The following is a 23,338-nucleotide window of genomic DNA, read 5'->3' on the forward strand; positions in this document are numbered from 1 at the left end:
ACATCTCGGAGTATTGAGAAGGAGAGCTCGCTTGCACCGCAACCACAGTTGAAGCGGCAGTATGTACGGCAACAATTCAGATAAACAGGAGGAGGCCTGGAATTGATATCGGAACGAGATGGAGAGGGAAGGAAACGCCCAGGGAACAGCCGAACAGCGCGCCGAATGACTGGCTTAATGCCGTAACATAGCAAGACAACCAGACTAATGTTAACTTGCATTCAAGCCTAACCAAGGCTACCCATGCTATGCCTGAGCTTTCGCTACGTATATCGTGGCATAGCCGAGCCAAGCCACTGCCATTTTTTTATTATTTCTTTCCTTTCTTTCATTCTGGCTAACTCATAGGGAGCCTATTCGAGGACGCTGCTTTATGATGTGGGTGGGAGCGCAGTAAGGTGGTATTTTTCGTATATCGCGGGTTTTATTTATCAGTCCAGCAAAATTTGCACGCATTTAGTACGTCGCTGAAAATACCGCAGTTAGATGTCGCTAGATCCAGGTGCCGGCAATTTTCCACAGGAAAAAAAAATCCGCGTGTTGATAAAACTGCACAAACAGGCCTGGAGTGTGGCCTGATCCCGGTGACCAGAACCGGTAACGCACTCCCTCACGAGAGCAGGATTGGCCACCCTGGTGCAGTACGTGGCCACAACCTCCTATATGAAAACACCATAAGAAATCTATAGGAAAGGATCCATAAGAAAGGAGACGCTAAAAAATTGAAAAATTATAGACCGATTAGCTTACTGTACGTTCCCTACAAAGTATTTACTAAGGTAATCGCAAATAGAATCAGGAACACCTTAGACTTCTGTCAAGCAAAGGACCAGGCAGGATTCCGTAAAGGCTACTCAACAATAGATCATATTCACACTATCAATCAGGTGATAGAGAAATGTGCGGAATATAACCAACCTTTATATATTGCTTTCATTGATTACGAGAAAGCGTTTGATTCAGTCGAAACCTCAGCAGTCATGGAGGCATTGCGGAATCAGGGTGTAGACGAGCTGTATGTAAAAATACTGAAAGATATCTATAGTGGCCCCACAACCACTGTAGTCCTCCATAAACAAAGCAACAAAATCCCAATAAAGAAAGGCGTCAGGCAAGGAGATACGATCTCTCCAATCCTATTCACAGCGTGTTTACAGGAGGTATTCAGAGACCTGGATTGGGAAGAATTGGGGATAAGGGTTCATGGAGAATACGTTAGTAACTTGCGATTCGCTGATGATACGCCTTGCTTGGTAACTCAGGGGACCAATTGCAATGCATGCTCACTGACCTGGAGAGGCAAAGCAGAAGGGTGGGTCTAAAAATTAATCTGCAGAAAACTAAAGTAACCTTTAACAGTGTCGGAAGAGAACAGGAGTTTACGATAGGTAGCGAGGCACTGGAAGTGGTAATGCAATACATCTACTTAGGGCAGGTAGTGACCGCGGATCCGGATCATGAGACTGAAATAATCAGAAGAATAAGAATGAGCTGGGTTCCATTGGCAGGCATTCTCAGATAATGAACAGCAGGTTGCCATTATCCCTCAAGAGAAAAGTGTACAACAGCTGTGCCTTACCAGTACTCACGTACGGGGCAGAAACATGGAGGTTTACGAAAATGGTTCTACTTAAATTGAGGACGACGCAACGAGCTGTGGAAAGAAGAATGAGGGGTGTAACGTTAAGGAATAAGAAAAGAGCAGATTGGGTGAGGGAACAAACGCGAGTTGATGACAACTTAGTTGAAATCAAGAAAACGAAATGGGCATGGGCAGGACATGTAATGAAGCAGGAAGATAACCAATGGTCATTAAGGGTTACGGACTGGACTCCAAGAAAAGGGAAGCGTTGCAGAGGGCCGCAGAAATTTAGGTGGGCGGATGAGATTAAGAAGTTTGCAGCGACAACATGGCCACAATTAGTACATGACCGGGGTAGTTGGAGAAGTATGGGAGAGGCCTTTGCCCTGCAGTGGGTGTAACCAGGCTGATTATCGTAATGAGATGATGAGGATGGGGTGCCTTTTGATTTAATTACGCTCCTAGGCCTCCGCTGTGTAAGGCACGCAATAATGGCAGGATACTATGTTGATAAAGATGCACGGCCTGCACGAATGTATTTCCGGGAAAACATGCACTGGTTTGTCGCTACCCTTAAAGCAGCAGCGTAATCACTCGAGTGGGTGCCAAGATTAGAGCCGTTGGTTGCTTTGCGCGAATTTTAACTCGATGGAGCTAGCACGATGCTGGTTGAATACACATTCACCAAATGCACGTTGGCAGTCGTTATGGTGATTGTTGCCCGTTGGGAAAAGTTGTGTACCAAATCCAGGCAATAACGAGAAAAAAAGATACCAACTGGCTTAGAGGTAAAACATCCGACTGCCACCCTGCGAGACCGGAGTTCGAATCCGCTGTAGTGTGCATCATTATTTTTATTTTATTATTTTTGTTTTTTGTTGCCCTATAAGTTTCATTTAAAGCACTCTGGGATTCTTGTGACGGACGGCGGCAGTGATAAAAAGCACTTAGAGAACGACGTCATAGAAGCTATCGCTGCAGGAGAACAATATAATATACGCAATTGAATAGACGAGAACTAAAAAATTGCCTTGGGCAAGTGAAACTTCCTGTAGATCGCAAAACGGGAGACTATATTTATGGAAACCAGAGTCTTTCCTTATCGATGCGGTTCATGAAGTTAACAGGCAAAGCCAACATCACAACTAATAAAGGCGGGCGAAACTTCCAAGTCTAATTCAGGCACCCGGGAATAATAGAAACCCTGGTGCAAATTACAACTACCAAAAAAAAACCAGCGAGCGGAACCCCAGCTACGACACAAGTGCTCGAAGAAACGGTGGAGTCTTCGTCGAGATGGGCGGCATTGTGATGCAGGTGGCCTCGAGCCTCGTAGATGTGAGTGCGAAAAGTCTCCACGTACGCGACGTTTTTAACACATTCTAAAATGAACTTAATGACGAAGGTAGCAATTTAAGAAGAGAGAGTTCGCGACAGCACTCACCTCATTCTGTGCATGTGCCATGTGAATACTTTGGGCACATCCACGCTGACGCCCAACGCGATGATGGGGGACAGTGTCGGCGTTGCCGTCGACGCCGCGTACTCGTCGAACTTCTGTCGTCATAGCGAAGCAAAAAGAGGCGGCTACTGTTTTTCCAGAAACGTTTTACGCCAAATAGTTAGTTACAAAAAACAGCCGCGTGAGCGACGAAACATCGTCCAGTGGAGAATAGCATGGAAAAAAAATAAAAAGGAAAACCAAAGCGGGAAAAAAATATTGTCGATTTGGCACCATGTTCACACAATTGCGCGTGCCAAACGATAGTGCGTGAGAAAGGGAGAACACCGATGAAAATAATGGCACTGGAAAGGGGGCGCGTACATTTGTCGAAACACTTTTGATTGCACCTGTGCTGCAAACTTGCATGATGCGCGCACAGCTGGATGCTCACTGCGCCCCGAATTCCGCGTGCGAGCGTCACGTGACTCAGTTCTGTCCAATCACGCCGCGCGCAATGGCGAGTCAGCTAAGCTGCTGGCGGCGCAATTCGCCGCGGCTCGGCAACGCGATGCCCGCCCCCCGCGGGATTTGGTCCGTGTTTAAGCACAGTTTAGGGAGCTCTAGCGAAGCGAGTTGGAAAGGCCGACAGCTGGATGTTTGCTTGTTCCTGCGTCTCAGTATGACGCCACACAGCACTTTAACTTCTTTCATCATTTCTTCACAACGTTTTACATCCGTCGAATATTTCAAGTTGCCGTTTAGGTGCTTCCCAAGTATGTTTATAGATATGAAATATGGTTGATGTATCTTTATATCTGACGTTCCTGTAGAGGTCGCTCCCATGCAGTCCACTTCAGAAAACTTGACAAAACTCACTGAAGTGTAAGTTTTTAGTCGTCTACAAGCAGAATAACTTCGCGCGTGAAATGGCCAAAAAAGTGCATCAGACCCCAACAACCGTATTCAAAGGCGAACTGTTAAACATTCTGCGACAATTAGCCTTCTTTAACATTGTGATTCCTTGGACATTGACATGAGAGCCTTGTTCTTGAAGAACTGTTCAACGCGGTTGAACACTGAGCCATGTTCAACGTTGGAAACAATGTTAAATGATGCTGGAAGGGTCCTGAATTCTCGAAACAGCACGCGTATTTGTTCTCAATGCTCCATTTGTCTTTTCATATGATTACAGCTTCAATGCATGCAATGTAATGTAATGACAAGCTTGACAATTTCCTGAATGTGTCACGCCATGAGCACTACTCTATATACAATGGAAAAAGCGGCTTCTCATAATTCGTGCATTGTTCGAGAAAAAAAGGAAAACACTGGATATTCGATTAAGTCCGCCGCGAGGTACAATTCGGTTCGTATTCGAATTGTTTTCTTTTTTTTCGAAATCACTGCTCGCGCAGCCCTGTAGACTTAAGCGCGGGAGAAGTCATTTGGATCTTGTGCGCAGTTAAGACGGTGCAGCGGCTTTTTTTTACCTGCAACATCCGCAGAGCCTGTTCGAACGTCGCGTTGGTCGTGGTGTCGTTGAGCATGTTCAGAATGCCGAGGTGTGGCACGCCCTGCTTCCCGACCTCTGTGACCTTCGCTTCGAAGGCTGGCGTGGCGTAGTCACTTATAAAACGGCTGTTCCTGGATGGCATGAAAAACAAAAAAAAAAAAAGAGTGATAGAAATCAAGGTCCTCAACTGAATATGTGATGCCTAATTTTTTTTTTTGCTAGCTTCCCACGATTTCTCTTTAGTTCGTGGATCACTAGTATCTCAATAAATAGTACACAAGCAACCGACTAACGCATTCCGGAATTCACCAACAAGATTGCGTAAAAGTGAGCCCACCTGTGTTCTGCGTAATGAGGCATTCAATGCCGTCACAAATGCTGTACATGTAATACAGGTTTATATTATTCTCCACAAAACGCAAAACTCCTAATGTAAAGACGGCATGACACTAAACGGCTTCCTTGATTTTCTCAAATTTCTTATACATCTGCAACCTCATTCTCGATATTGTGTGTGTGCTACGGAGTTAGGCACAAATTTGTGGGCAATCCTCCATAGCAGCTATGTGCAACTATGACGACACGCAAGAGGCATGACGTCCTTAAATGTATTTATAGGCCGGATGTATCTACGAAGACTTGAGGTGAACTTTAAGAATAGCCGTTCGGAAATAAATAGAAGGTGCCTTCGGAGTCGTACCCTCAACTGCGCCAACCACGGGGCGACGGGTAATGCATAATTAATTATTGACACATCAGTTACTGATTAACTAACCGAATATTAATTAGCTTTTATATAATCTTTTTTAGTGGCAGCGAAATTATTGTAGTTGGAAAATTCAAGCGAATTATCCGTACAAGCTGTATCAAATTTCGGATCTGAAAAAAAAGCGCGATTACCGGCGAAACTGTGGCGCGACCAACCCGGCTATCAGACAACGTGAAACCGAAACTATATGCGGCTGCATCGAGCGGAAGGCCGCGCCCTTCGAGGCGACGTTCTGCTTACGTCACCCAGCAGCGAAGCCAATGCCTAATACTTATGCGCAATAACTATATACCTTAGTGCAAATAGGACGACACAACGAGGAGACAAGACAAGACGCTGAAGTTAGCAAGTGTCAAGAACTTTAAAACAACTGTATTTCTTGCGCACGTCATAAAAACCCAACAGCACCGAAATATTTCTACGGTGATTTGCATGATGTTCTAAACAACCCAAGTGTTCGGTATTCCACGTCACCTTAGTTTATTTTGGGGGACATTAATTTTTCTAATGTTTTGTGGCCAATCGATTTTGGTTGTTCTGACCCGGCAAAAAAAGTTCATCCGAGGATTCGGAAGTTCTGGATCAATTGTCCCACGTTAAATCCATGGTAGAGTGTATAAGCGTGACTGGACGAGGACGAAGAAACAAACAGATACACAGACACAGCGCTTCACTTTCAACTACAGGTTTTATTTTCACACGCATCGATAAATATGTACCTTGCGAGCGGAAACAAACGTAACAGCAAAAGAGAACATTGAGTGGTACACTTCGTTGAACCGGACACGTGTGCAAGGCAAGGGAAAAAAGCAAAACATGTACTAAAATCGTCGCAAAGACAAACCAAGGAATCGTATCTCCTTTTGCGATAGTGACACCGAAGGCTTGCTTACGCACTTTAGCTCTAATTTTGCTATCTCGTAGGCCTCTACAATCTCCCTCGTCATCCTGCTATGAGCCTTATACAGAACGTAAGTGCTTTCAAACATGGGCTTGCAGGAACAATCTCGGCAGTGAATACCCAAATGACCCGAGATTACCTTAGTGACGTTATATTGATGCTTCTTTAATCTCTCGTTGATGCATCTGCCGGTTTGACCAATATACGTACTTCAGCATGAAAGTGGGATGGCATAGACAACGTTATGAGTACAGGTTACAAATTGTTTGCGATGTTGCGTAGAACATGAGTACCTTTTGTTATTTTCTTTGTTAACCTGTTTGCATAGCTTCTGCAGACGCTCAGGGGCAGAGAAAACCACGTCTACTCCCGATTTCGCCGCTATTCTTCTGAGATTATGTGGAATGCAATGAACCTACGGTACCACAGCAACTTTCCTTGCTCTAGCATTGATACTGCTTGGATTCGACGCGTTTTTGCACTTTTTGCTTAAGCCCTCATCGACAGAAGTTAGCATGCGCATCGGGTAACCAGAGTCTGCCAGGCGCTTCGCCTGCTCTTTGAAACTGGCTTTCATTTTGCGGTCACATGACTTCATCGAAGAATTGTTGAAACACGATGTCACTACTGCGCATTTTACAAGATTTGAATGAGCGGAATGAAATAGTAGGACTGGCTCATTGCCTCTCGGCTGATAACTCCAGCATGTCATTTGTGGATAAAAGTACAATCCCAAGCCTAAAAACCTTATAAAATTGCCTATGGGGATTTCATGTGTCAAAGACAAAGGAGACAACACTTTAGTGAATGAGGTTACGGTTTTTGAAACCAGCGAGTCAAAATTGTCTGATTTGTTATTTAATATGATTGGAAAATCGTCAACGAATCTCAATCTCGCACGGTACATATTTATCGATGTGCGCGAAAATAAAATCTATAGTTGAAAGTGAAGCGCTGTGTCTGTGTATCTGTTTCTTTCTTCGTCGTCGTACAGTCGCGCTTATACACTCTACCATGGATTCTAACCAGCTAGCCCACCAACGTGTGTTAACCTACTTTAAACCTGTCGAATTTAGTGCGGGAACCCAGCCGTACAACTTCCACGTCATCTGACATCCTTGACCTAAATTTCGTCGCTGTGCCCGACTTTGTTTCGAAATTGATTTACCTCCAGGGCTTGAGTGACCCCTTCATTATTAATTTCACGTTGAAGGAACATGTATCTTCCAAGAGAAGATTTGACGTTGCCGTTGACTACAACCGCGCTGACATACTCTCAGTTAATGGTGAATTGGAAACATTCGTCAGCAAGCACATTACTAAATTTGATGAACGCTCTGTCGAAGAAAACTGGCAGCTCCACAAAAAAAATTCCTCTATTGAATTAACCGATATGCACATCGAAAGCAGGTTATTTATAACTCACGCTCGTCCTGCTTTAATATTTCCCTAACGCGACTAGGCAACAAAAGGAAACGTATTTTCCGCCATGCCAAACAAACCAATCTTGCCGATTGTTGGAATGCTTACCGTCGTGTGAAAGCCAAGTACATTTACCTTACGTGCAATGCTGGAAAAAGTTATTTTAATGTTACGCTGCCAACAATTTAGTGATTATTCCGAGCAAATTTTGAAGCATAGTTAGCTACAAGAAAGCCGACTCCATTTTATTAGTTCGCGTTGATGGCAGCAATGATGAAGAAAACCTGTGTTGCGCTGCTAAATCAAGTGTCTACCTCATTCCTTTCGTTTTTATAATATTTCCGCCAATTTACCGAATATCCTTCATTCCTTGTTTCGTAATATGGCTTTCATATGAGTTGGCTGGGTTGGTATCAAGCGCTTGATTAATAATGAAAAGATTTCATCTGCTGGAGTTCCTGATCTTATTAATTCAGAAGTGCTAAAATGTACGGCACAATTTTCATCTGTTATTCTATCTAAACTGTTTACTCTGCCGTTACAGTGCTCCTCGACTTCTACAAACTCGAAAACCGCAAGGGTGGTTCCATTTCATAAATCAGGTAATGCGCATTGTCCCAAGAACTTCGGCACCATCTCATTAACTAGCATTCCACGCAAACTTTTAAAAAAATATATATATTCTCACCTCTTCAATTTTCTGGACATTAAATTTTTCTTCCACACATGTCAGCGCTGCTTTAGAAAAAACGTCTTCGTGTGATACTACTTTCTTTTGCTACTGATTTGTTCGCCACCTTAGATCAACGATTTTATATTGAGTGTATTCTGTTCTTTTAGATTTTGCCAAAGATTTCGACTCCGTACATGACCTACTTATCCATAAGCATAATCAGCTTATTATTGACCCATATGTGTTGTCTTGTATTAAGGAGTTTCTCTGCAATCGAACTCATTATGATCGGTCATGGCATATGCATGCTGGTTATAGTACTGCTAATGTCAATCGTAAGTTAGGATGTCTTTCTCGTAAATTTTCTGCTGTGGTCAAAATCAGAACGAGCATCTGCCATTAGGGATAACAATCAAGCATCACTAATCCTTACCCCTGAAGCGATTCAAAATCGAGCAGCTAGTTTTATTTTATAAAGCTATTCCCGCCATTCCAGCGTCATCATCATCAGCAGCAGCCTGGCTACGCCCACTGCAGGGCAAAGGCCTCTCCCATACTGCTTCAACTACCCCGGTCATGTGTTAATTGTGGCCATGTTGTCCCTGCAAAATTCTTAATCTCATCCATCCACCTAACTTTCTGCCGCCCCCTGCTACGCTTCCCTTCCCTTGGAATCCAGTCCGTAACCCTTAATGACCATCGGTTATCTTGCCTCCTCATTATAATCCCTGCCCATGCCCATTTTTTTTCTTGATTTAAATCAAGATGTCATTAACTCGCGTTTGTTCGCTCACCCAATCTGCTCGCTTCTTATCCCTTTATGTTACACCTATCATTTTTCTTTCCATAGCCCGTCGCGTCGTCCTCAATTTAAGTAGAACCCTTTTCGTAAGCCCCCAGTGTAACATGCATGAAACATCCTCGTCTCCAAGTCTTTTCATTACGCCGGAAAGGTGCTGGCCTTTGCCTATTCCACAGGGTGTAACACTCCAACCGCGTGCTGAAGAAACAACTTATCACCTCACCTTTCTACGTTTCATATCGACCTGGCGACCTACATTAAGTGTAATGTTGCCGTTTCATCCTGACGAAGTAACAGGTACCAAGTGTCGGCTGGAACCATCTTCCTGATTCCACCATTAACATCACAAATACATCTTCATTCAAAACAGGCAGTCTACCATGGTATCGCTAAACATTTGTTTCTTTATGTAATTGTCTGCATATATCTATTTAATCTTTTTGCTTTGTTACCAATCCTTTCAGTAATGCCTTCGGGCCACGAAAGTATGCATATTGAATCAGTAAATAAATAAATAGCTCTAAAGTCCCAAATAAAAAAAATCTGTCCAAAATTTATGAGGACGCACTGATTTGCCATCATTGAGGCTTCAGCGCGAAATTGAAAAAAAAAGGAAAGATGAAAATCTGAACTTCACTTTGTTGTCTAATTTTCGACCAATAACCATGGAATTAACGAATACCAAGCCCTTCAAGAATGCTCTATCAGCCTACGCGGATCTAGTATTTCTCTTCAAAACGTTCCTCCGTGAAATGTCACGAATCTTTCTCTGCCCCGCATTTCTCGCTTACCCGGAGTCGAAGGACAGGCCGAACTCGGTTTCTTTGTACTGAGCGGCACTTTGCACGAAGTGGCTCACGTCGGCACTCAGTGGTTCCGTCAAAATGTTCGCATTTCCCTTGTACAGGGATTCGTAGAAGATGAAGTCGCACACCCCGTCGCTGGGAAGCGGCGTCGACTGCCGGAAGAGGGTGCTGACCGTGCAGAGAAGAGGGGACACCAGCTTCGGATTCGGGGCTGAAAGTTGGACAACGGATAGTGTGAAAGGGAGCGTGTAAGTTTGTCTCGGGGAGCTGCTCGAATAGAGAAATCTTAAAGCGAACCGTATTCCTTGCCTCTGTCGCCCGTTTTCGTGGTTGGTCAGCAGTCGACGGTCAGACTCGGCAAGAAAGGCATTCGTTCGTTCGTTCGTTCGTTCGTTCGTTCGTTCGTTCGTTCGTTCGTTCGTTCGTTCGTTCGTTCGTTCGTTCGTTCGTTCGTTCGTTCGTTCGTTCGTTCGTTCGTTCGTTCGTTCGTTCGTTCGTTCGTTCGTTCGTTCGTTCGTTCGTTCGTTCGTTCGTTCGTTCGTTCGTTCGTTCGTTCGTTCGTTCGTTCGTTCGTTCGTTCGTTCGTTCGTTCGTTCGTTCGTTCGTTCGTTCGTTCGTTCGTTCGTTCGTTCGTTCGTTCGTTCGTTCGTTCGTTCGTTCGTTCGTTCGTTCGTTCGTTCGTTCGTTCGTTCGTTCGTTCGTTCGTTCGTTCGTTCGTTCGTTCGTTCGTTCGTTCGTTCGTTCGTTCGTTCGTTCGTTCGTTCGTTCGTTCGTTCGTTCGTTCGTTCGTTCGTTCGTTCGTTCGTTCGTTCGTTCGTTCGTTCGCACGCTCGTTCGCACGCTCGTTCGTTCGTTCGTTCGTTCGTTCGTTCGTTCGTTCGTTCGTTCGTTCGTTCGTTCGTTCGTTCGTTCGTTCGTTCGTTCGTTCGTTCGTTCGTTCGTTCGTTCGTTCGTTCGTTCGTTCGTTCGTTCGTTCGTTCGTTCGTTCGTTCGTTCGTTCGTTCGTTCGTTCGAACAGATTTCATTGACAATCATCGTCGATGGTTTCTACACAACGTTTTTCATCGAATACTATTCGAATATATGTAAAAACACTGACTTCGAATAAGGAATTGAACATGCAATGTCCTCCTCAGTTTTAGATAATGTAAGGTAGTAAAATTAAAAAAAGAAATTGGGGGGGTGGCATACTCGAATAAGAATATATGAAAACATCTGCGATTCGATCAGTGAGTCTAATATGTTTCCTCTTCTGAAAGTAAAACGAGGGCTGAAATGGAAGTGCTGTTTAGAATATATTCTAACGCTTTAGAATATTCCCGACGCTATCTGGGCAGTTCTGAGCAATTTGCATATGACCAAAAGGGAAGAAAAAAACGCTACTCCTACTAGATGGTGCACAGTGCACACGTGAAGTAAGCGGTGTAGCATGTGACAGTTTATTATGATAAGCTGACGCCACTAATCGCAATAACGCGTATCCTCGACACCAATCGAATATTGAAACAGATTGGCTATAGCATATTTTCGGGCCTGGGGGACAGTGCATATGAAAAAGATAAAAACGTATGTTTGACAGCGCATGTGAGTTTTAGCGGTGCAATTGTGCATAGACGCGATGACTGCTGAAGACCCTTAATTATTACTTTTGATATCGGAAAGAAATCTTTCATTTGATAATCAGAGATTTGTGGTGTACTTCTGCCAAAGAACCTTTCTGGTATTGTTTATACTATTTAACATGACAACTCCTGTTGAAACTTTATAACGTTGCGCGATTCCGTAAATGCCTCATAGATTGATTACATAGAACATCGTTACTTACCCCTTGTAGTTGTGATCGTATGTACGGTTGTTGGTCTCCTCGGCGTTGGTTTTGGGGTAGTTGTCGTCGTTGTCGTAGTAGTTGTGGTGGTTGTTGTGGAGGTTGTTGTGGTAGATGTAGTAGTTGTTGTAGTGGTAGTCGTAGTAGTTGTGGTGGTGGTTGTTGTGGTTGTTGTCGTGGTAGATGTGGTAGTTGTTGTAGTGGTAGTCGTAGTAGTTGTGGTGGTGGTTGTTGTGGTTGTTGTCGTGGTAGATGTGGTAGTTGTTGTAGTGGTCGTAGTAGTTGTGGTGGTGGTTGTTGTGGTAGTGGTTGTTGTGGTAGTTGTTGTGGTTGTTGTCGTGGTAGATGTGGTAGTTGTTGTAGTGGTCGTGGTAGTTGTAGTTGTTGTCGTGGTTGTTGTGGTTGTTGTCGTGGTAGATGTGGTAGTTGTTGTAGTGGTCGTGGTAGTTGTAGTTGTTGTGGTGGTTGTGGTGGTTGTTGTGGTTGTTGCTGTGGTGGTTGTTGTGGTTGTTGCTGTCGTGGTAGATGTGGTAGTTGTTGTAGTGGTCGTCGTAGTTGTAGTTGTGGTCGTGGTGGTTGGGGTGGTTGTTGCGGCGATTGGAGCGCTCGTCGCCGGGCTTGTCCTGGTGGTTGGGGTGGTTGTTGCGGCGGTTGGAGCGCTCGTCGCCGTGCTTGTCGTGGGGGTTGGGGTGGTTGTTGTGGTTGTTGTGGTGGTTGTTGTCGTGGTAGATGTAGTTGTTGTAGTGGTCGTGGTAGTTGTAGTTGTTGTCGTTGTGGTGGTGGTAGTAGTTGTGGTAGTTGTTGTAGTGGTCGTGGTAGTTGTAGTTGTGGTCGTGGTGGTTGGGGTGGTTGTTGCGGCGGTTGGAGCGCTCGTCGCCGTGCTTGTCGTGGTGGTTGGGGTGGTTGTTTCGGCGGTTGGAGCGCTCGTCGGCGTGCTTGTCGTGGGGGTTGGGGTGGTTGTTGTGGTTGTTGTGGTGGTTGTTGTCGTGGTAGATGTAGTTGTTGTAGTGGTCGTGGAAGTTGTAGTAGTTGTCGTGGTAGTTGTAGTGGTGGTTGTTGTCGTGGTAGATGTGGTAGTTGTTGTAGTGGTCGTGGTAGTTGTAGTTGTGGTCGTGGTGGTTGGGGTGGTTGTTGCGGCGGTTGGAGCGCTCGTCGCCGGGCTTGTCCTGGTGGTTGGGGTGGTTGTTGCGGCGGTTGGAGCGCTCGTCGCCGCGCTTGTCCTGGTTGTGGTGGTGGCTGTTGTGTTAGGCGCCGCCGTTGGCTTCCTTGAGGCTTCCGTCGTCTTTGGAACTGTTGAACCAACAAGCAATAATTAACCACTGCTTTATAACTGACTTTTCTTCCGCTGTAATTGCTGAGTGTTGCTTCATTTAACCCAACCTAGCCCCATCCTCTTTTTGGAGCCAGAACGATGTGCTTCAAAACATCGACCTACAAATATCACACATCATAGTTATGTAAGAAGACAAGGGAATCCGAGGAGCACGATTATTTGTTATTCACAACCATGTGAAGAGAAAAGGAATTTAAGCCAATGAAATCATAGGGGAAGTTACCAGCAATTTTCACTGAAATGCAGCAATAATGAGGTAAAGGGGAAATAAAAGCGGGCGAAGGCATAACTTTCCACACGTTGGGACCGAGCCCACATCTTCCGCAATCGACCTGCGGTGCTTTAGAAACTATCAAAAACCAAATTTTGTGACTAACAAGAAAAAGACCAGGGTTCTTAACTTCCCCTTTTTCTTCCTCACTCTCGTCGCTTAGCGAGGGCCTCGATTTCGGCAGTCTTGAAGCCATGAGGCTGCATACGAGGACTTATTGGCCACTAGCAAGCTTCTCAGATAACATACGTGGTACTTGCTGTTAAAAGGGGCGTTCCCTGTCAGCCGCCCTTGGCCGCGAGAGATGCGGGCCAAACCGTGTGGGCTAATCTTGTACAAAAAACACCCAGAGGATGGCCGACGCAGTAGCGTAATCGGTAAAGCACCGAACGCGTAACGGAGACCATGTGGGTTCGGTCTCCATCTTCGGCAATTTATCTTGTCGTCCTTTGTCATTATTCCCGTTACTTTATTATTTCTACATTTCTGTGTCCACATTGTCCGTTACTTCGTATGGTTGTGGACACGTGGAAAGCTGCTTTTATGTCATCTGGTGTTCGGTTATGTCATCTGGTCCTCCTTTATCTTTTCCATCAAAGGTGAACATCAACCGACTAGCCCGCCCCGCACGTCTGCGGCCCTCTGCTACGCTAATTGGGATACACGGTCACGGCGGCACAAGCGAAGCTAAAGGTTTTCTTTTTATTTTTTTTATTTATTTATTTTTTACAGCGAAGCTGTTAGCCTCTAGTTGGTTCGGTGTTTTGTGTCCCCGTGCGCGGTGCTCACATAAAAACAAACGGCAGCTGGAAGGCGCTGTGTTTCAGTTTCCGCGTGACGAAATTATGTTTTCGCGTGTATTAGGATTGCAATCCCATGCTATCATGTCTGGTGGCTGTGCGAAAGTCCTTCTTTACGAATTTTCCGAGACATTTTACTTCGAGAAATTCAATTAGTTCAATAACGCACTTGCGCTAGGCGGAGGGCCTACAAGGATGAGGATGTATGCTGGTCTAACGGTGTTACCACCTATAGGCCGCAGCTACTCAGAGAGACTTCAAACGGCAGCTGAAAAAAAAAAAGCGGACGGGGCTTTGTCTTTGAGTTTCCGCGTAACAGAATTATGTTTTCTAGTGTATATGAATTACAATGCGACCGTGTGCGCAACTTGTCAGCAAGTCGTACTTGACGTCTTTTTCTGGTGTTTTTTTACGTTTAAACGCTCATTTAGTTCAATACCGCGCTTGGCGTAGGACCTAGAAGAACGAGGATGCGTGGTGCGCTTCCGCACACGCGCGTGCATGCGCACGTGACGTACGTCGGCTGTGTGACGTCATCTACAACGTCGGTTTGTGCTTGCCTAAGCTAGGCAACAGCTTCGCTGTACATACACGTTCACAGGGTGGAATGGAGGTTCGGAATTTCTTTTTATTCGCACCAACGCGTTCGCAGGTGCACACATTTCATGCAATCAAATTACCAAGACGTGGTATTCTAACCCATTTACGCAAATCCCGCTCCCCTTCTCCCTTGCGCGCGCAAGAAGACTATGCGCATCAATCCAGCACCCTTCCTTGAGGCACTCTTGCACGCTTCCCCTCGCACCCCCAGTGTATAAGGCGGGCGGGGCGCGATAGAATCTTATTGCACTATGACTTTTCATGGAACATCACGGCGAAAATTCGCCTAGAGTGTCCGTGTAATTGTCACCGCAACAGCAGAACTTTGCTTTTGGCACGGAACAAAGCTCAATGAGACTTTGACTGGAGCTAGTTGGTACGATGTCGTCATGTTTACTGCGCTATACCGTTACACAAAGTACAAAAACAGCAACTAACGCAGATGTGAGCCATCCTTTTCACAATATTTCGCAAGACCTTCTCCGTGCGCATGTGTGTCAGTTTCCTTTTTTTTGTACTTTGTGCAACAGCATAGCGCAGCACACCGAACGATGGAATAAGGCGTAGTTTAGACATTGGAGCAATCTTTAGGAAGGTGGCAAAATAGCTTTGATGACCTTATCTAGTCTTGGTAGAAAAGGTAGGGCGCCTGAATTTCACTTACTGCATGGGGAGTTTGTAGAAAGGGACAAAACTGTCCATGACTAATGTTTTTTTCTTTAGAAATACAGATTTCGGAGCATCAGTCTGTATTGAACAACCCTCGCATTCAGATAAGAGCTCCTGAAGCAACGCTTCCTCTTTGGGAAGTCCGTTAGGCTGGATTGACACGACGAGAGGGATCGCTTAATCGGTGCGCAGACGATTGCGATGTGCATAGGACCTACAACAAATCGTGCCGCATGCCATAAGTCCATGGCTTTCTTACGTGCGGGGGGGGGGGAGGGGGCGGGTATGATTCTGCAGCACTCGGCCACGTGATGTTAGCCCGAAGAATTAACCGGCTATTCGTTCCTTAACCTGTACGGGAATCGAGCATTGTCAACGAACGTAGCAGCGCGCAGTAATTGACGCGACATGATACGCACCTGCGTTGGTCAATAGGAGCAGTAGCAGCAAACAAAGGAGCAACAGTAACAGCAGCAAGCACAGGAAGCACACCAAGCATGCCCGGTTTGAGGAGTCTTCGTCGCTGAGAGAAAAACGTGAGAGAAAAAACATAAACATTCTTTAAGAAATGCCAGCAGAAGCGATTGCATATCGACTAAATGTCGACGTTAACGCAATTAGCATTGAAGCAGCGCATCGACGCACTGCACTTCCGTCGCCCAAATGCTTCGTGCGAGGCGTGTAAACTGCAGCCAGGCTGCTCTCTGGCGCTTCCTGCTGGACGCGCCGCGCCATCTGGCGCCGCCGCCACGAAGTCCGCGCGTGGTGGCGCATGTGTAATTATGTATTCAGACGTGGTTGCCTCAATGTATGTATAACGCGGGTGCGATTTCCTTCGGCACGAGAGAATCTTTAGAATATCTTTGTTTCTGTCATTGAAAAGCGGCACGTACCTCAATGGCACATACCGAGTGACTCAAGCCGACGTGAAAAAAAAAGATTCATTCACGAACGGCGCATACCGATTGTCACGTGCCAAATTACCCAAGTTGGTCGGAAGGTTAATAGTTTGGAGCCCAGTTCCCTCAGCACAACAGCCCGCGCTCTGCCCACCGATTAAACCACGGACTACCAAGTGACCCAAGTTGGGGGCAAAGTAGTTAGTTAGTTAGTTAGTTAGTTAGTTAGTTAGTTAGTTAGTTAGTTAGTTAGTTAGTTAGTTAGCTGGTTAGTTAGTTAGTTAGTTAGTTAGTTAGTTAGTTAGTTAGTTAGTTAGTTAGTTAGTTAGTTAGTTAGTTAGTTAGTTAGTTAGTTAGTTAGTTAGTTAGTTAGTTAGTTAGTTAGTTAGTTAGTTAGTTAGTTAGTTAGTTAGTTAGTTAGTTAGTTAGTTAGTTAGTTCTTATATATAGCATCTCTTATAGAAATCTCCAATCAATGCTTTATTGCGTCTGCTCCGTCCCATGCCTTTAAATTTGGTAAGCTCATAGTAAGGGGAACCTACAAACCAGTGTGTACCTTTTTTTTTCTGCCATGTCTGTCTTTTCCTTCTTTCTTGCGCTTTTTTTATGAAGTCAAATATGCACTATCTAGGCCCTCTGAAAGTCCTATCAAGAAAGCTATATATCGTGAACAACTTCGATATCCCTGTTCAGATATACGAATAATTACTAAAGCTCTCAGTTTTATAAGCTGCAAATTAATTACTGTAAATTTTGTTGAATTTACAAGAGAAAGCTTAATTCCACCTAATGTGAAAAGCAGAATTTTCATTTGTGTGCTCACATTGTTTTACCAGAATTTCCAAAAATCGTAAAGTTAAAAAAAATCGTGAGGCACGATCATTACACTTCAGTATCTCTACAACCAAGATAGATACCGTACTCTTTATAAACTCCATCTGTTAGACTATATAAAGCAAGAAAAAAATTATTCTACCTTTCTTCAGCTTACGTGAAATATTACGCTGCTTACGAGGGTTCTTAACCCGCCGCGGTTGCTCAGTGGCTATGGTGTTAGGCTGCTGAGCACGAGGTCGCGGGATCGAATCCCGGCCACGGCGGCCGCATTTCGATGGGGGCGAAATGCGAAAACACCCGTGTACTTAGATTTAGGTGCACGTTAAAGAACCCCAGGTGGTCAAAATTTCCGGAGTCGCCCGCTACGGCGTGCCTCATAATCAGAAAGTGGTTTTGGCACGTAAAACCCCAAATATTAAAAAAAAAATTACGAGGGTTCTTTCGCAAAATTCTAACAAATTAGTGGCACGTGCGACTGCGGTGTCTAATACGCCAATTTTGTTCACTTTAGATGTCTCAGCAGTTTCAGTTTACTTAATTGGGATATCTGTTTATTATTGAGCTAGTGGGGTTGAAAAACTTGGTACATTAGTTGCCTTGCTTTCGTTTATCTTTTTTATTTATTATTGCAAATTTATAAATGCTGTATGAAATGTATGGCCCAATGAAAATATAAACAATTTCGGGCAGGAACCATCTCAGGATCCCTGCCAACATTATTGTGATTGCCGTTGAAGTGATGCAGCGACAAACCGCATCGCCATCGCCAAAACGCGTCACGCATGCGCGGGAGCCGAGCTCCTCTACTCGCGCTTCCCTCTGGACACGCAGCGCCATCTGGGCGTGCCCCCACGAAGTTCGCGCGTAACGCGTGTCTGAATATACATCACGCCACCCCGATTCCGCCCAGGAGCACCGGACAAAAATTTCACGATTTTTTTTTTGTGTATGTCATTGAACGAAGAGCGCCACATATTCAGTGACCGAAGTCGGCTTTCAAAAAGGTTAGCTAAAGAGCGGGCACATACCAGGCGTTACATACCCCGTGACCCAAGATGGCGGGAAAGAGGTCAGAGGCGCACAAACAGACATACCGCGAAGCCATACCCCAAGTTCCCCAATAACTCTAATCGCGTTAAAAAAATTCCACTTCACAAAGTCACCCTATCGCAACGCCCTAAGATTCCACCAGACCTCATCGAATTCGGTGGAACAGGTGCGGGCAAGAAAAAAATGATTCGTTCCCGTGTACTAAGATAGGATCTGAAGATGAAAGGGGTAAAAATGAGCGTGAAGGACAGAACGGAAGCAGAGACGACGTTCACAGCGCTGTGTACGGCGTCGTCGATGAAACCAACCGGCCCAATTCAGCACACCCCCTGCAGCATTCTCCAGAGCTAAATGTTTCTCGGAGAAGTGCGCTGCTGAGCTCGATGTCGAGGGTTCGATTCCGGCGGCGGGGGCCGCATTTCAATTTGGGCGTATTGCAAAAAAGAAAACGATCCTGCACGTAGATTTAGGTACATGTTAAAGTACCCCAAGGCAGTCAATATTATTACCCCACTGCGACAATCCTCGTTAATCACATCGTGGTTTTCGCACGTAACACCCCAGAATTCAATTTTAGCTGTAGCTTCCTCCTACCTAAATAACATTAATCTTTATTACCTCTGGTACCTGTGAATGCAATCAGTCTCATTATATGAGCATGTGCAATGTGCAAAATAAATTTTTTAATGTCCAACTTGAACGAACACATAATTGTTCACCGTACACGGATGCGTTTTTCTTTTCCAGTGGCACCCACACCATGCTACAGATATGACTAAATTAATTATCCTGTTCAGAGAGCATGTTACGCAGCTTGGAAATCGACTGAACTGCAACTACTCTGTAATGAAAAACAGAAATGAGCATATCTTTAGATGACCAGCGTTACGTGTCTACACCACAAGATGGTGCTGACTAACAATATCAGTCAGGCTGTCAATCAGTCACGTTGAAGCGCTGAATAATTTCGTTAATGGTTCCACTTCACCCATTTCTTTTTTAAGTGTTCGTTGTCATGTGGTACATTCATCGGTGTCAATGTCGCGATGTCCCAATGTCACGTGAAGACGTTAAGCAGGTCGACACCGGATAGCGACACTCGGGTAAGTAACATGCAGTGGTTATGCTTAACCGAATCTGCTCGTAGATAACCACAGCAGTTAAGGAATCAACTTAGAAACTCTGTTGGCTTCCGTTTTTTGACGCAGAAATGATTGCTTTCGTGCATATTGTATTTGCCGCCAAGAGGTCATGCGGCGAGGACGATGTACGATGCAAACTTCAAGACTAGTGGGAGATACATAAAAAAAAAATTTTTTACTAAGAAGGAACTTTACTTTTATAAAGCTTTCGCTGTTTCGAAACAATAGAAAATGCTATTGGATGCATTATTTGGAATTCGTTCGCTTACTTGAGTCAGCTAAATACGGACAAATATATGCAATAACGCAGTTTTTTCTCTTTTTTTGCCAATTTAGCTATACCCACCTAGAAGAATTCTTGCCGGAAAGTACAGGTCCTGAACACATGCCTAACATGAAACAGAAGCTCTTGCTCAAGGCCACTTTTTTTTCAGTGGTAGAAAGGGAAAATTTACGATCTCATAAAAAAGTGGAATAACTAATAATTGATAAATGCCACAGTTATTGCAAACACATTCTTCCCTCTCGTAAAAAAAAATCGTGTCTCATACGCAAGGAACCGGTTTTTTGGCAACGTCTGTTCTAACGCCTAGTTTCATGCCCGATAAGAAAGTTCGGATGTCGCTTGTTACGGTGAATGCCTTGTTGTATATATATATATATATATATATATATATATATATATATATATATATATATATATATATATATATATATATATATATATATATATATATATATATATATATATATATATATATATATATATATATATATATATATATATATATATATATATATATATATATGTGTGTGTGTATGTATGTATGTATGTATGTATGTATATTGTTTTTTCATTCATTTAGTTTCGAAGAATTTATTGTTTCTTTATTTCATTTATTGAGCACAAGTAATTTCCCCTATGTTGTCCTTGGTGTCAGTGTTATGACACCAAGGCCTTATTATATGACTATATATATTCACACAAGATGACATATTGTGTTGTACTGACCGCGGCAATTTTTTTTTTTTTTCGCTGATGGCTGAGCGCCAAGTTTGGAACAGTCGGCATATGGAATGAAAGCAATAAAACAACTGAATTCACAATTTTGTAAACGGCCTGTATTGCTCGACATCAAAGCGAACAAACGTTTGTTTACTATGCGTCGTTCTGAAACATACACACTAATTTGCGTGTAGCACTTTTGCTCTATATACCGTGGTAAGGATTGTAACAGCTTCAAGTAATTTATAAACATACCTCACATTTGCCGTCTTTCAATATTCTGACAGTACAGAACTACGATATCAGTTTCTAGTGCAGAGTTACACATATGTATCTTTTGTGCTCAAGCACCTTTTCTTTACCAATTTTCGAGACCTTGTCTAAAATAATTCGAGGGAAAAACCAAAATTTCCTGCGGTATGCTTTTTCTCATAAATTCGAAAACATTTTATTCAAATCGGTTCACCGGCTGTTTCACAGCGTTTCACATGCATACGAAAGGGAAAATTGAGCTTGTTTCCAAACTAAGCCTTTCTCTTCATCTTGGTCCTCGTATCTATATGTCCACTGCAGGACGAAGGTCGCTTCGATAGCGATCTCCGATTAACTCAGCCTCGCTCGAGCTGACGCCATTTTACGCCAGTGAATTTCCTAATTTCATTACGCCGCCTAATTTTCTGCCGTGCTCAACGGCGCATCACTTCACTTGGTAACCATTCTGTGAATCGAATGCTCCACCGGTTGTCATCCTATGCATTACATCACCTGCCCAGCTCTTTTTTTTTCTCCTAATCTCAACTAGAATATCGGCTATCCCCGTTTGTTCTTTAATAGACACAGCTGTCTTCCAGTCCCTTAATGCTACGCCTGTACAATAACACTTTTTTTTGTTAGATCGCTCGTGGCGCGGTCCATAAACTCTTCCCGAGCTTCGTTGTTGACCTCCAATTTCCTGCCGCCTGTGTTAGTACCGCCTTAAAGCAATGATTGTACACTTTTCTTTTTCTACGACCGAGGTAAGCTTCCAACCTTGATTTGCTAACGCCTGCCGCATCAACTCCAGCCCATTTCTATTCTTCTGTAATTTTCCTTCTCTTAACCACGATTCCCCGTGAGTAATTGGCCTAGGTAAACGCACCCTTACACGGATTAGAGAGGCTTACTGACAATCACGAATTTTCGTTTTCATTGCTTTTTTGCTTCCCTATAACAGACTTTGAACTCTTTCGAAAGCTTTCTCTTAATTACACCTTCAAACCTGCAGTGCCCAACGACTCTCACGGCATACGCTGGGTCTGATGCCCCAAAATGCTGATTCGAGAGCGAGAAGCCTATAACGCGAAGTTCACGCTTGCGTTTTTATTTGCTGGAGTGAAAATGTTTCCCCAGTTGTGGATTGTTCAACGAATAATTACCGGCTCAGTGATAACTGTAGTAATTATGCGTTTACCTAAATAACCTTTTATTGTTTCTTTATTTTTTTTCCTTTACAAATGTGCTCTCCGTAGCCGGAAATAAAGGAGATCAATTTGTTCCAATTTTTCTTTCGACGCGCAACTGTGTCTGTTGCACCACGTGGTTTTAAGAGCAGGTCAGCGGCGAAGGGGGGGGGGGAGGGGGGGTGTACTCCCGATTTAGCGAACAGCCGCGCTGCTGTTCGCGAGCTTACTCTTCAGCCCCGGCCCGACGCCGTTCCACCACTCGTCTTGGTCGGGCCGGGGGCGCCAAGAAAACCTGCGAGGATTCCACGTCCGTCAGCGAGCGCCGCGTCGTCCAGATGAGCCCCGTCGTCGTGGTCGTCGGCGGCTCCTCCGACGTGGCCAGCGACGTGGAGCCTCTCGTGGTCGAAGTCAGCTCGCTCTCGGAAGTGGCACCGGTGGCGGTGGTCGTCGTCTCCCCCTTGCGAGAGCAAAGCAGTATACTCTGACGCGCACGTTCGGTATAAAAGTGTGGCCTCAAGAGTGAACGTTTTTACACTGAGCCAGCAACGACTGTCGGATTCAAAAACGTGTGTAATACGCAGAACTGCGTGATTTCGTTATAACGACACTTGAACTGACTGTAGAGCAACGTTATCTTTTTTTTCGAACTTAAGCGAGAAACATTAAATCTAGCAACTCCAGGAAGCTGAATGTTGATTTACGACATAGTTTTTTTTACTAAAATGCCCGTAAACGTTTCAGCTTTAAAAAAAATTCAGAGCCCTTCCACCATGCGAACATGGAAGACCAGCGAAGCTGTATTCCTCAATATCTATACCAAATTGTCGATGGTGGCGAAGCTATATTGCTTGAATAAAGGCACGAACAAAATTTCGTTGTTCCTTTCGTGTTTCTTTATTTTGTATTCCTTCTTAATTTATCTTACCTTTTACTACGTTTATTTTCTATTGTTCGTTTCTTTTTACTTGTTCTATATCTTTCTTGACATTTTTGATTTATTGATATCCACTGATGCTTTCGACAGGCATCGTCATAGACTAGCGTTTGGGAAACAGCATTCACCGCTCCGGCGCATTGTTGTAGAGCCAAAGCTCTACTCCTCGAGGTACAACTCCCAAGGTAAATCTCGGCGTACGTTTTAGCTTCAGCCGCCGATAGGCAAGTGTGAAGGTGTGACGTCACGTCACGTGACCCGCTGCGGACACACGCCGCTACTGGGCTCGCTCGAGCCTCACCGCTGTGTACCACGTGACTAGGCGAGATCCTAGCCATAAACAGCTTCGTTGTAAATTTGAAAGCGCGAAGTTTACAAATGCGTATTTGTATAACTGTTAGAAAACCCGCCATGGTGGCGTAGTGGATATGTTATTGCGCTTATAATAGCTAGGGCACGGGATCAAATCCTGGTCGTGGCGGCGTCGTTTCGATGGAGGTGAAATGCACAAAACAAAGGCACCTGCAATGGGAACTGAGTCATCATCAAAATCATCCTGGTTACACCCACTGCAGGGAAAAGGCCTCTCGCATACTCCTCCAACTACCCCGGTCATGT

General features: G+C 44.4%; 2 protein-coding genes across 5 annotated transcripts in view; one reads left to right on the forward strand and one right to left on the reverse strand.

The window, feature by feature from the left end:
* LOC135914988 (probable serine/threonine-protein kinase clkA) overlaps positions 1-15,909 on the reverse strand; it is a 42,401-nt gene extending 26,492 nt beyond the window's left edge. Inside the window, exons 1-4 of the mRNA XM_065447921.1 lie at positions 15,830-15,909; positions 11,738-12,973; positions 4,517-4,670; positions 3,027-3,139 (exon numbers count right to left, since the gene is read on the reverse strand). Of these exons, the coding sequence (XP_065303993.1) occupies positions 3,027-3,139; positions 4,517-4,670; positions 11,738-12,973; positions 15,830-15,909 (1,583 nt within the window). The remainder of the gene's footprint in view (positions 1-3,026; positions 3,140-4,516; positions 4,671-11,737; positions 12,974-15,829) is intronic.
* The window catches only part of LOC135915002 (endothelin-converting enzyme 2-like), a 392,210-nt gene that overhangs the window by 103,788 nt on the left and 265,084 nt on the right, over positions 1-23,338 (forward strand). Inside the window, exon 3 of one of the 4 annotated variants that reach the window (XM_070524854.1) lies at positions 13,941-14,034. The exons of the other annotated variants lie outside the window; for them this stretch is intronic. The gene's annotated coding sequence lies outside the window, so the exon portion shown is untranslated. The remainder of the gene's footprint in view (positions 1-13,940; positions 14,035-23,338) is intronic. 4 annotated transcript variants of the gene reach the window in all.

Source organism: Dermacentor albipictus, chromosome 9 (assembly GCF_038994185.2).
Source record: "Dermacentor albipictus isolate Rhodes 1998 colony chromosome 9, USDA_Dalb.pri_finalv2, whole genome shotgun sequence".
Taxonomy (NCBI): domain Eukaryota; kingdom Metazoa; phylum Arthropoda; class Arachnida; order Ixodida; family Ixodidae; genus Dermacentor; species Dermacentor albipictus.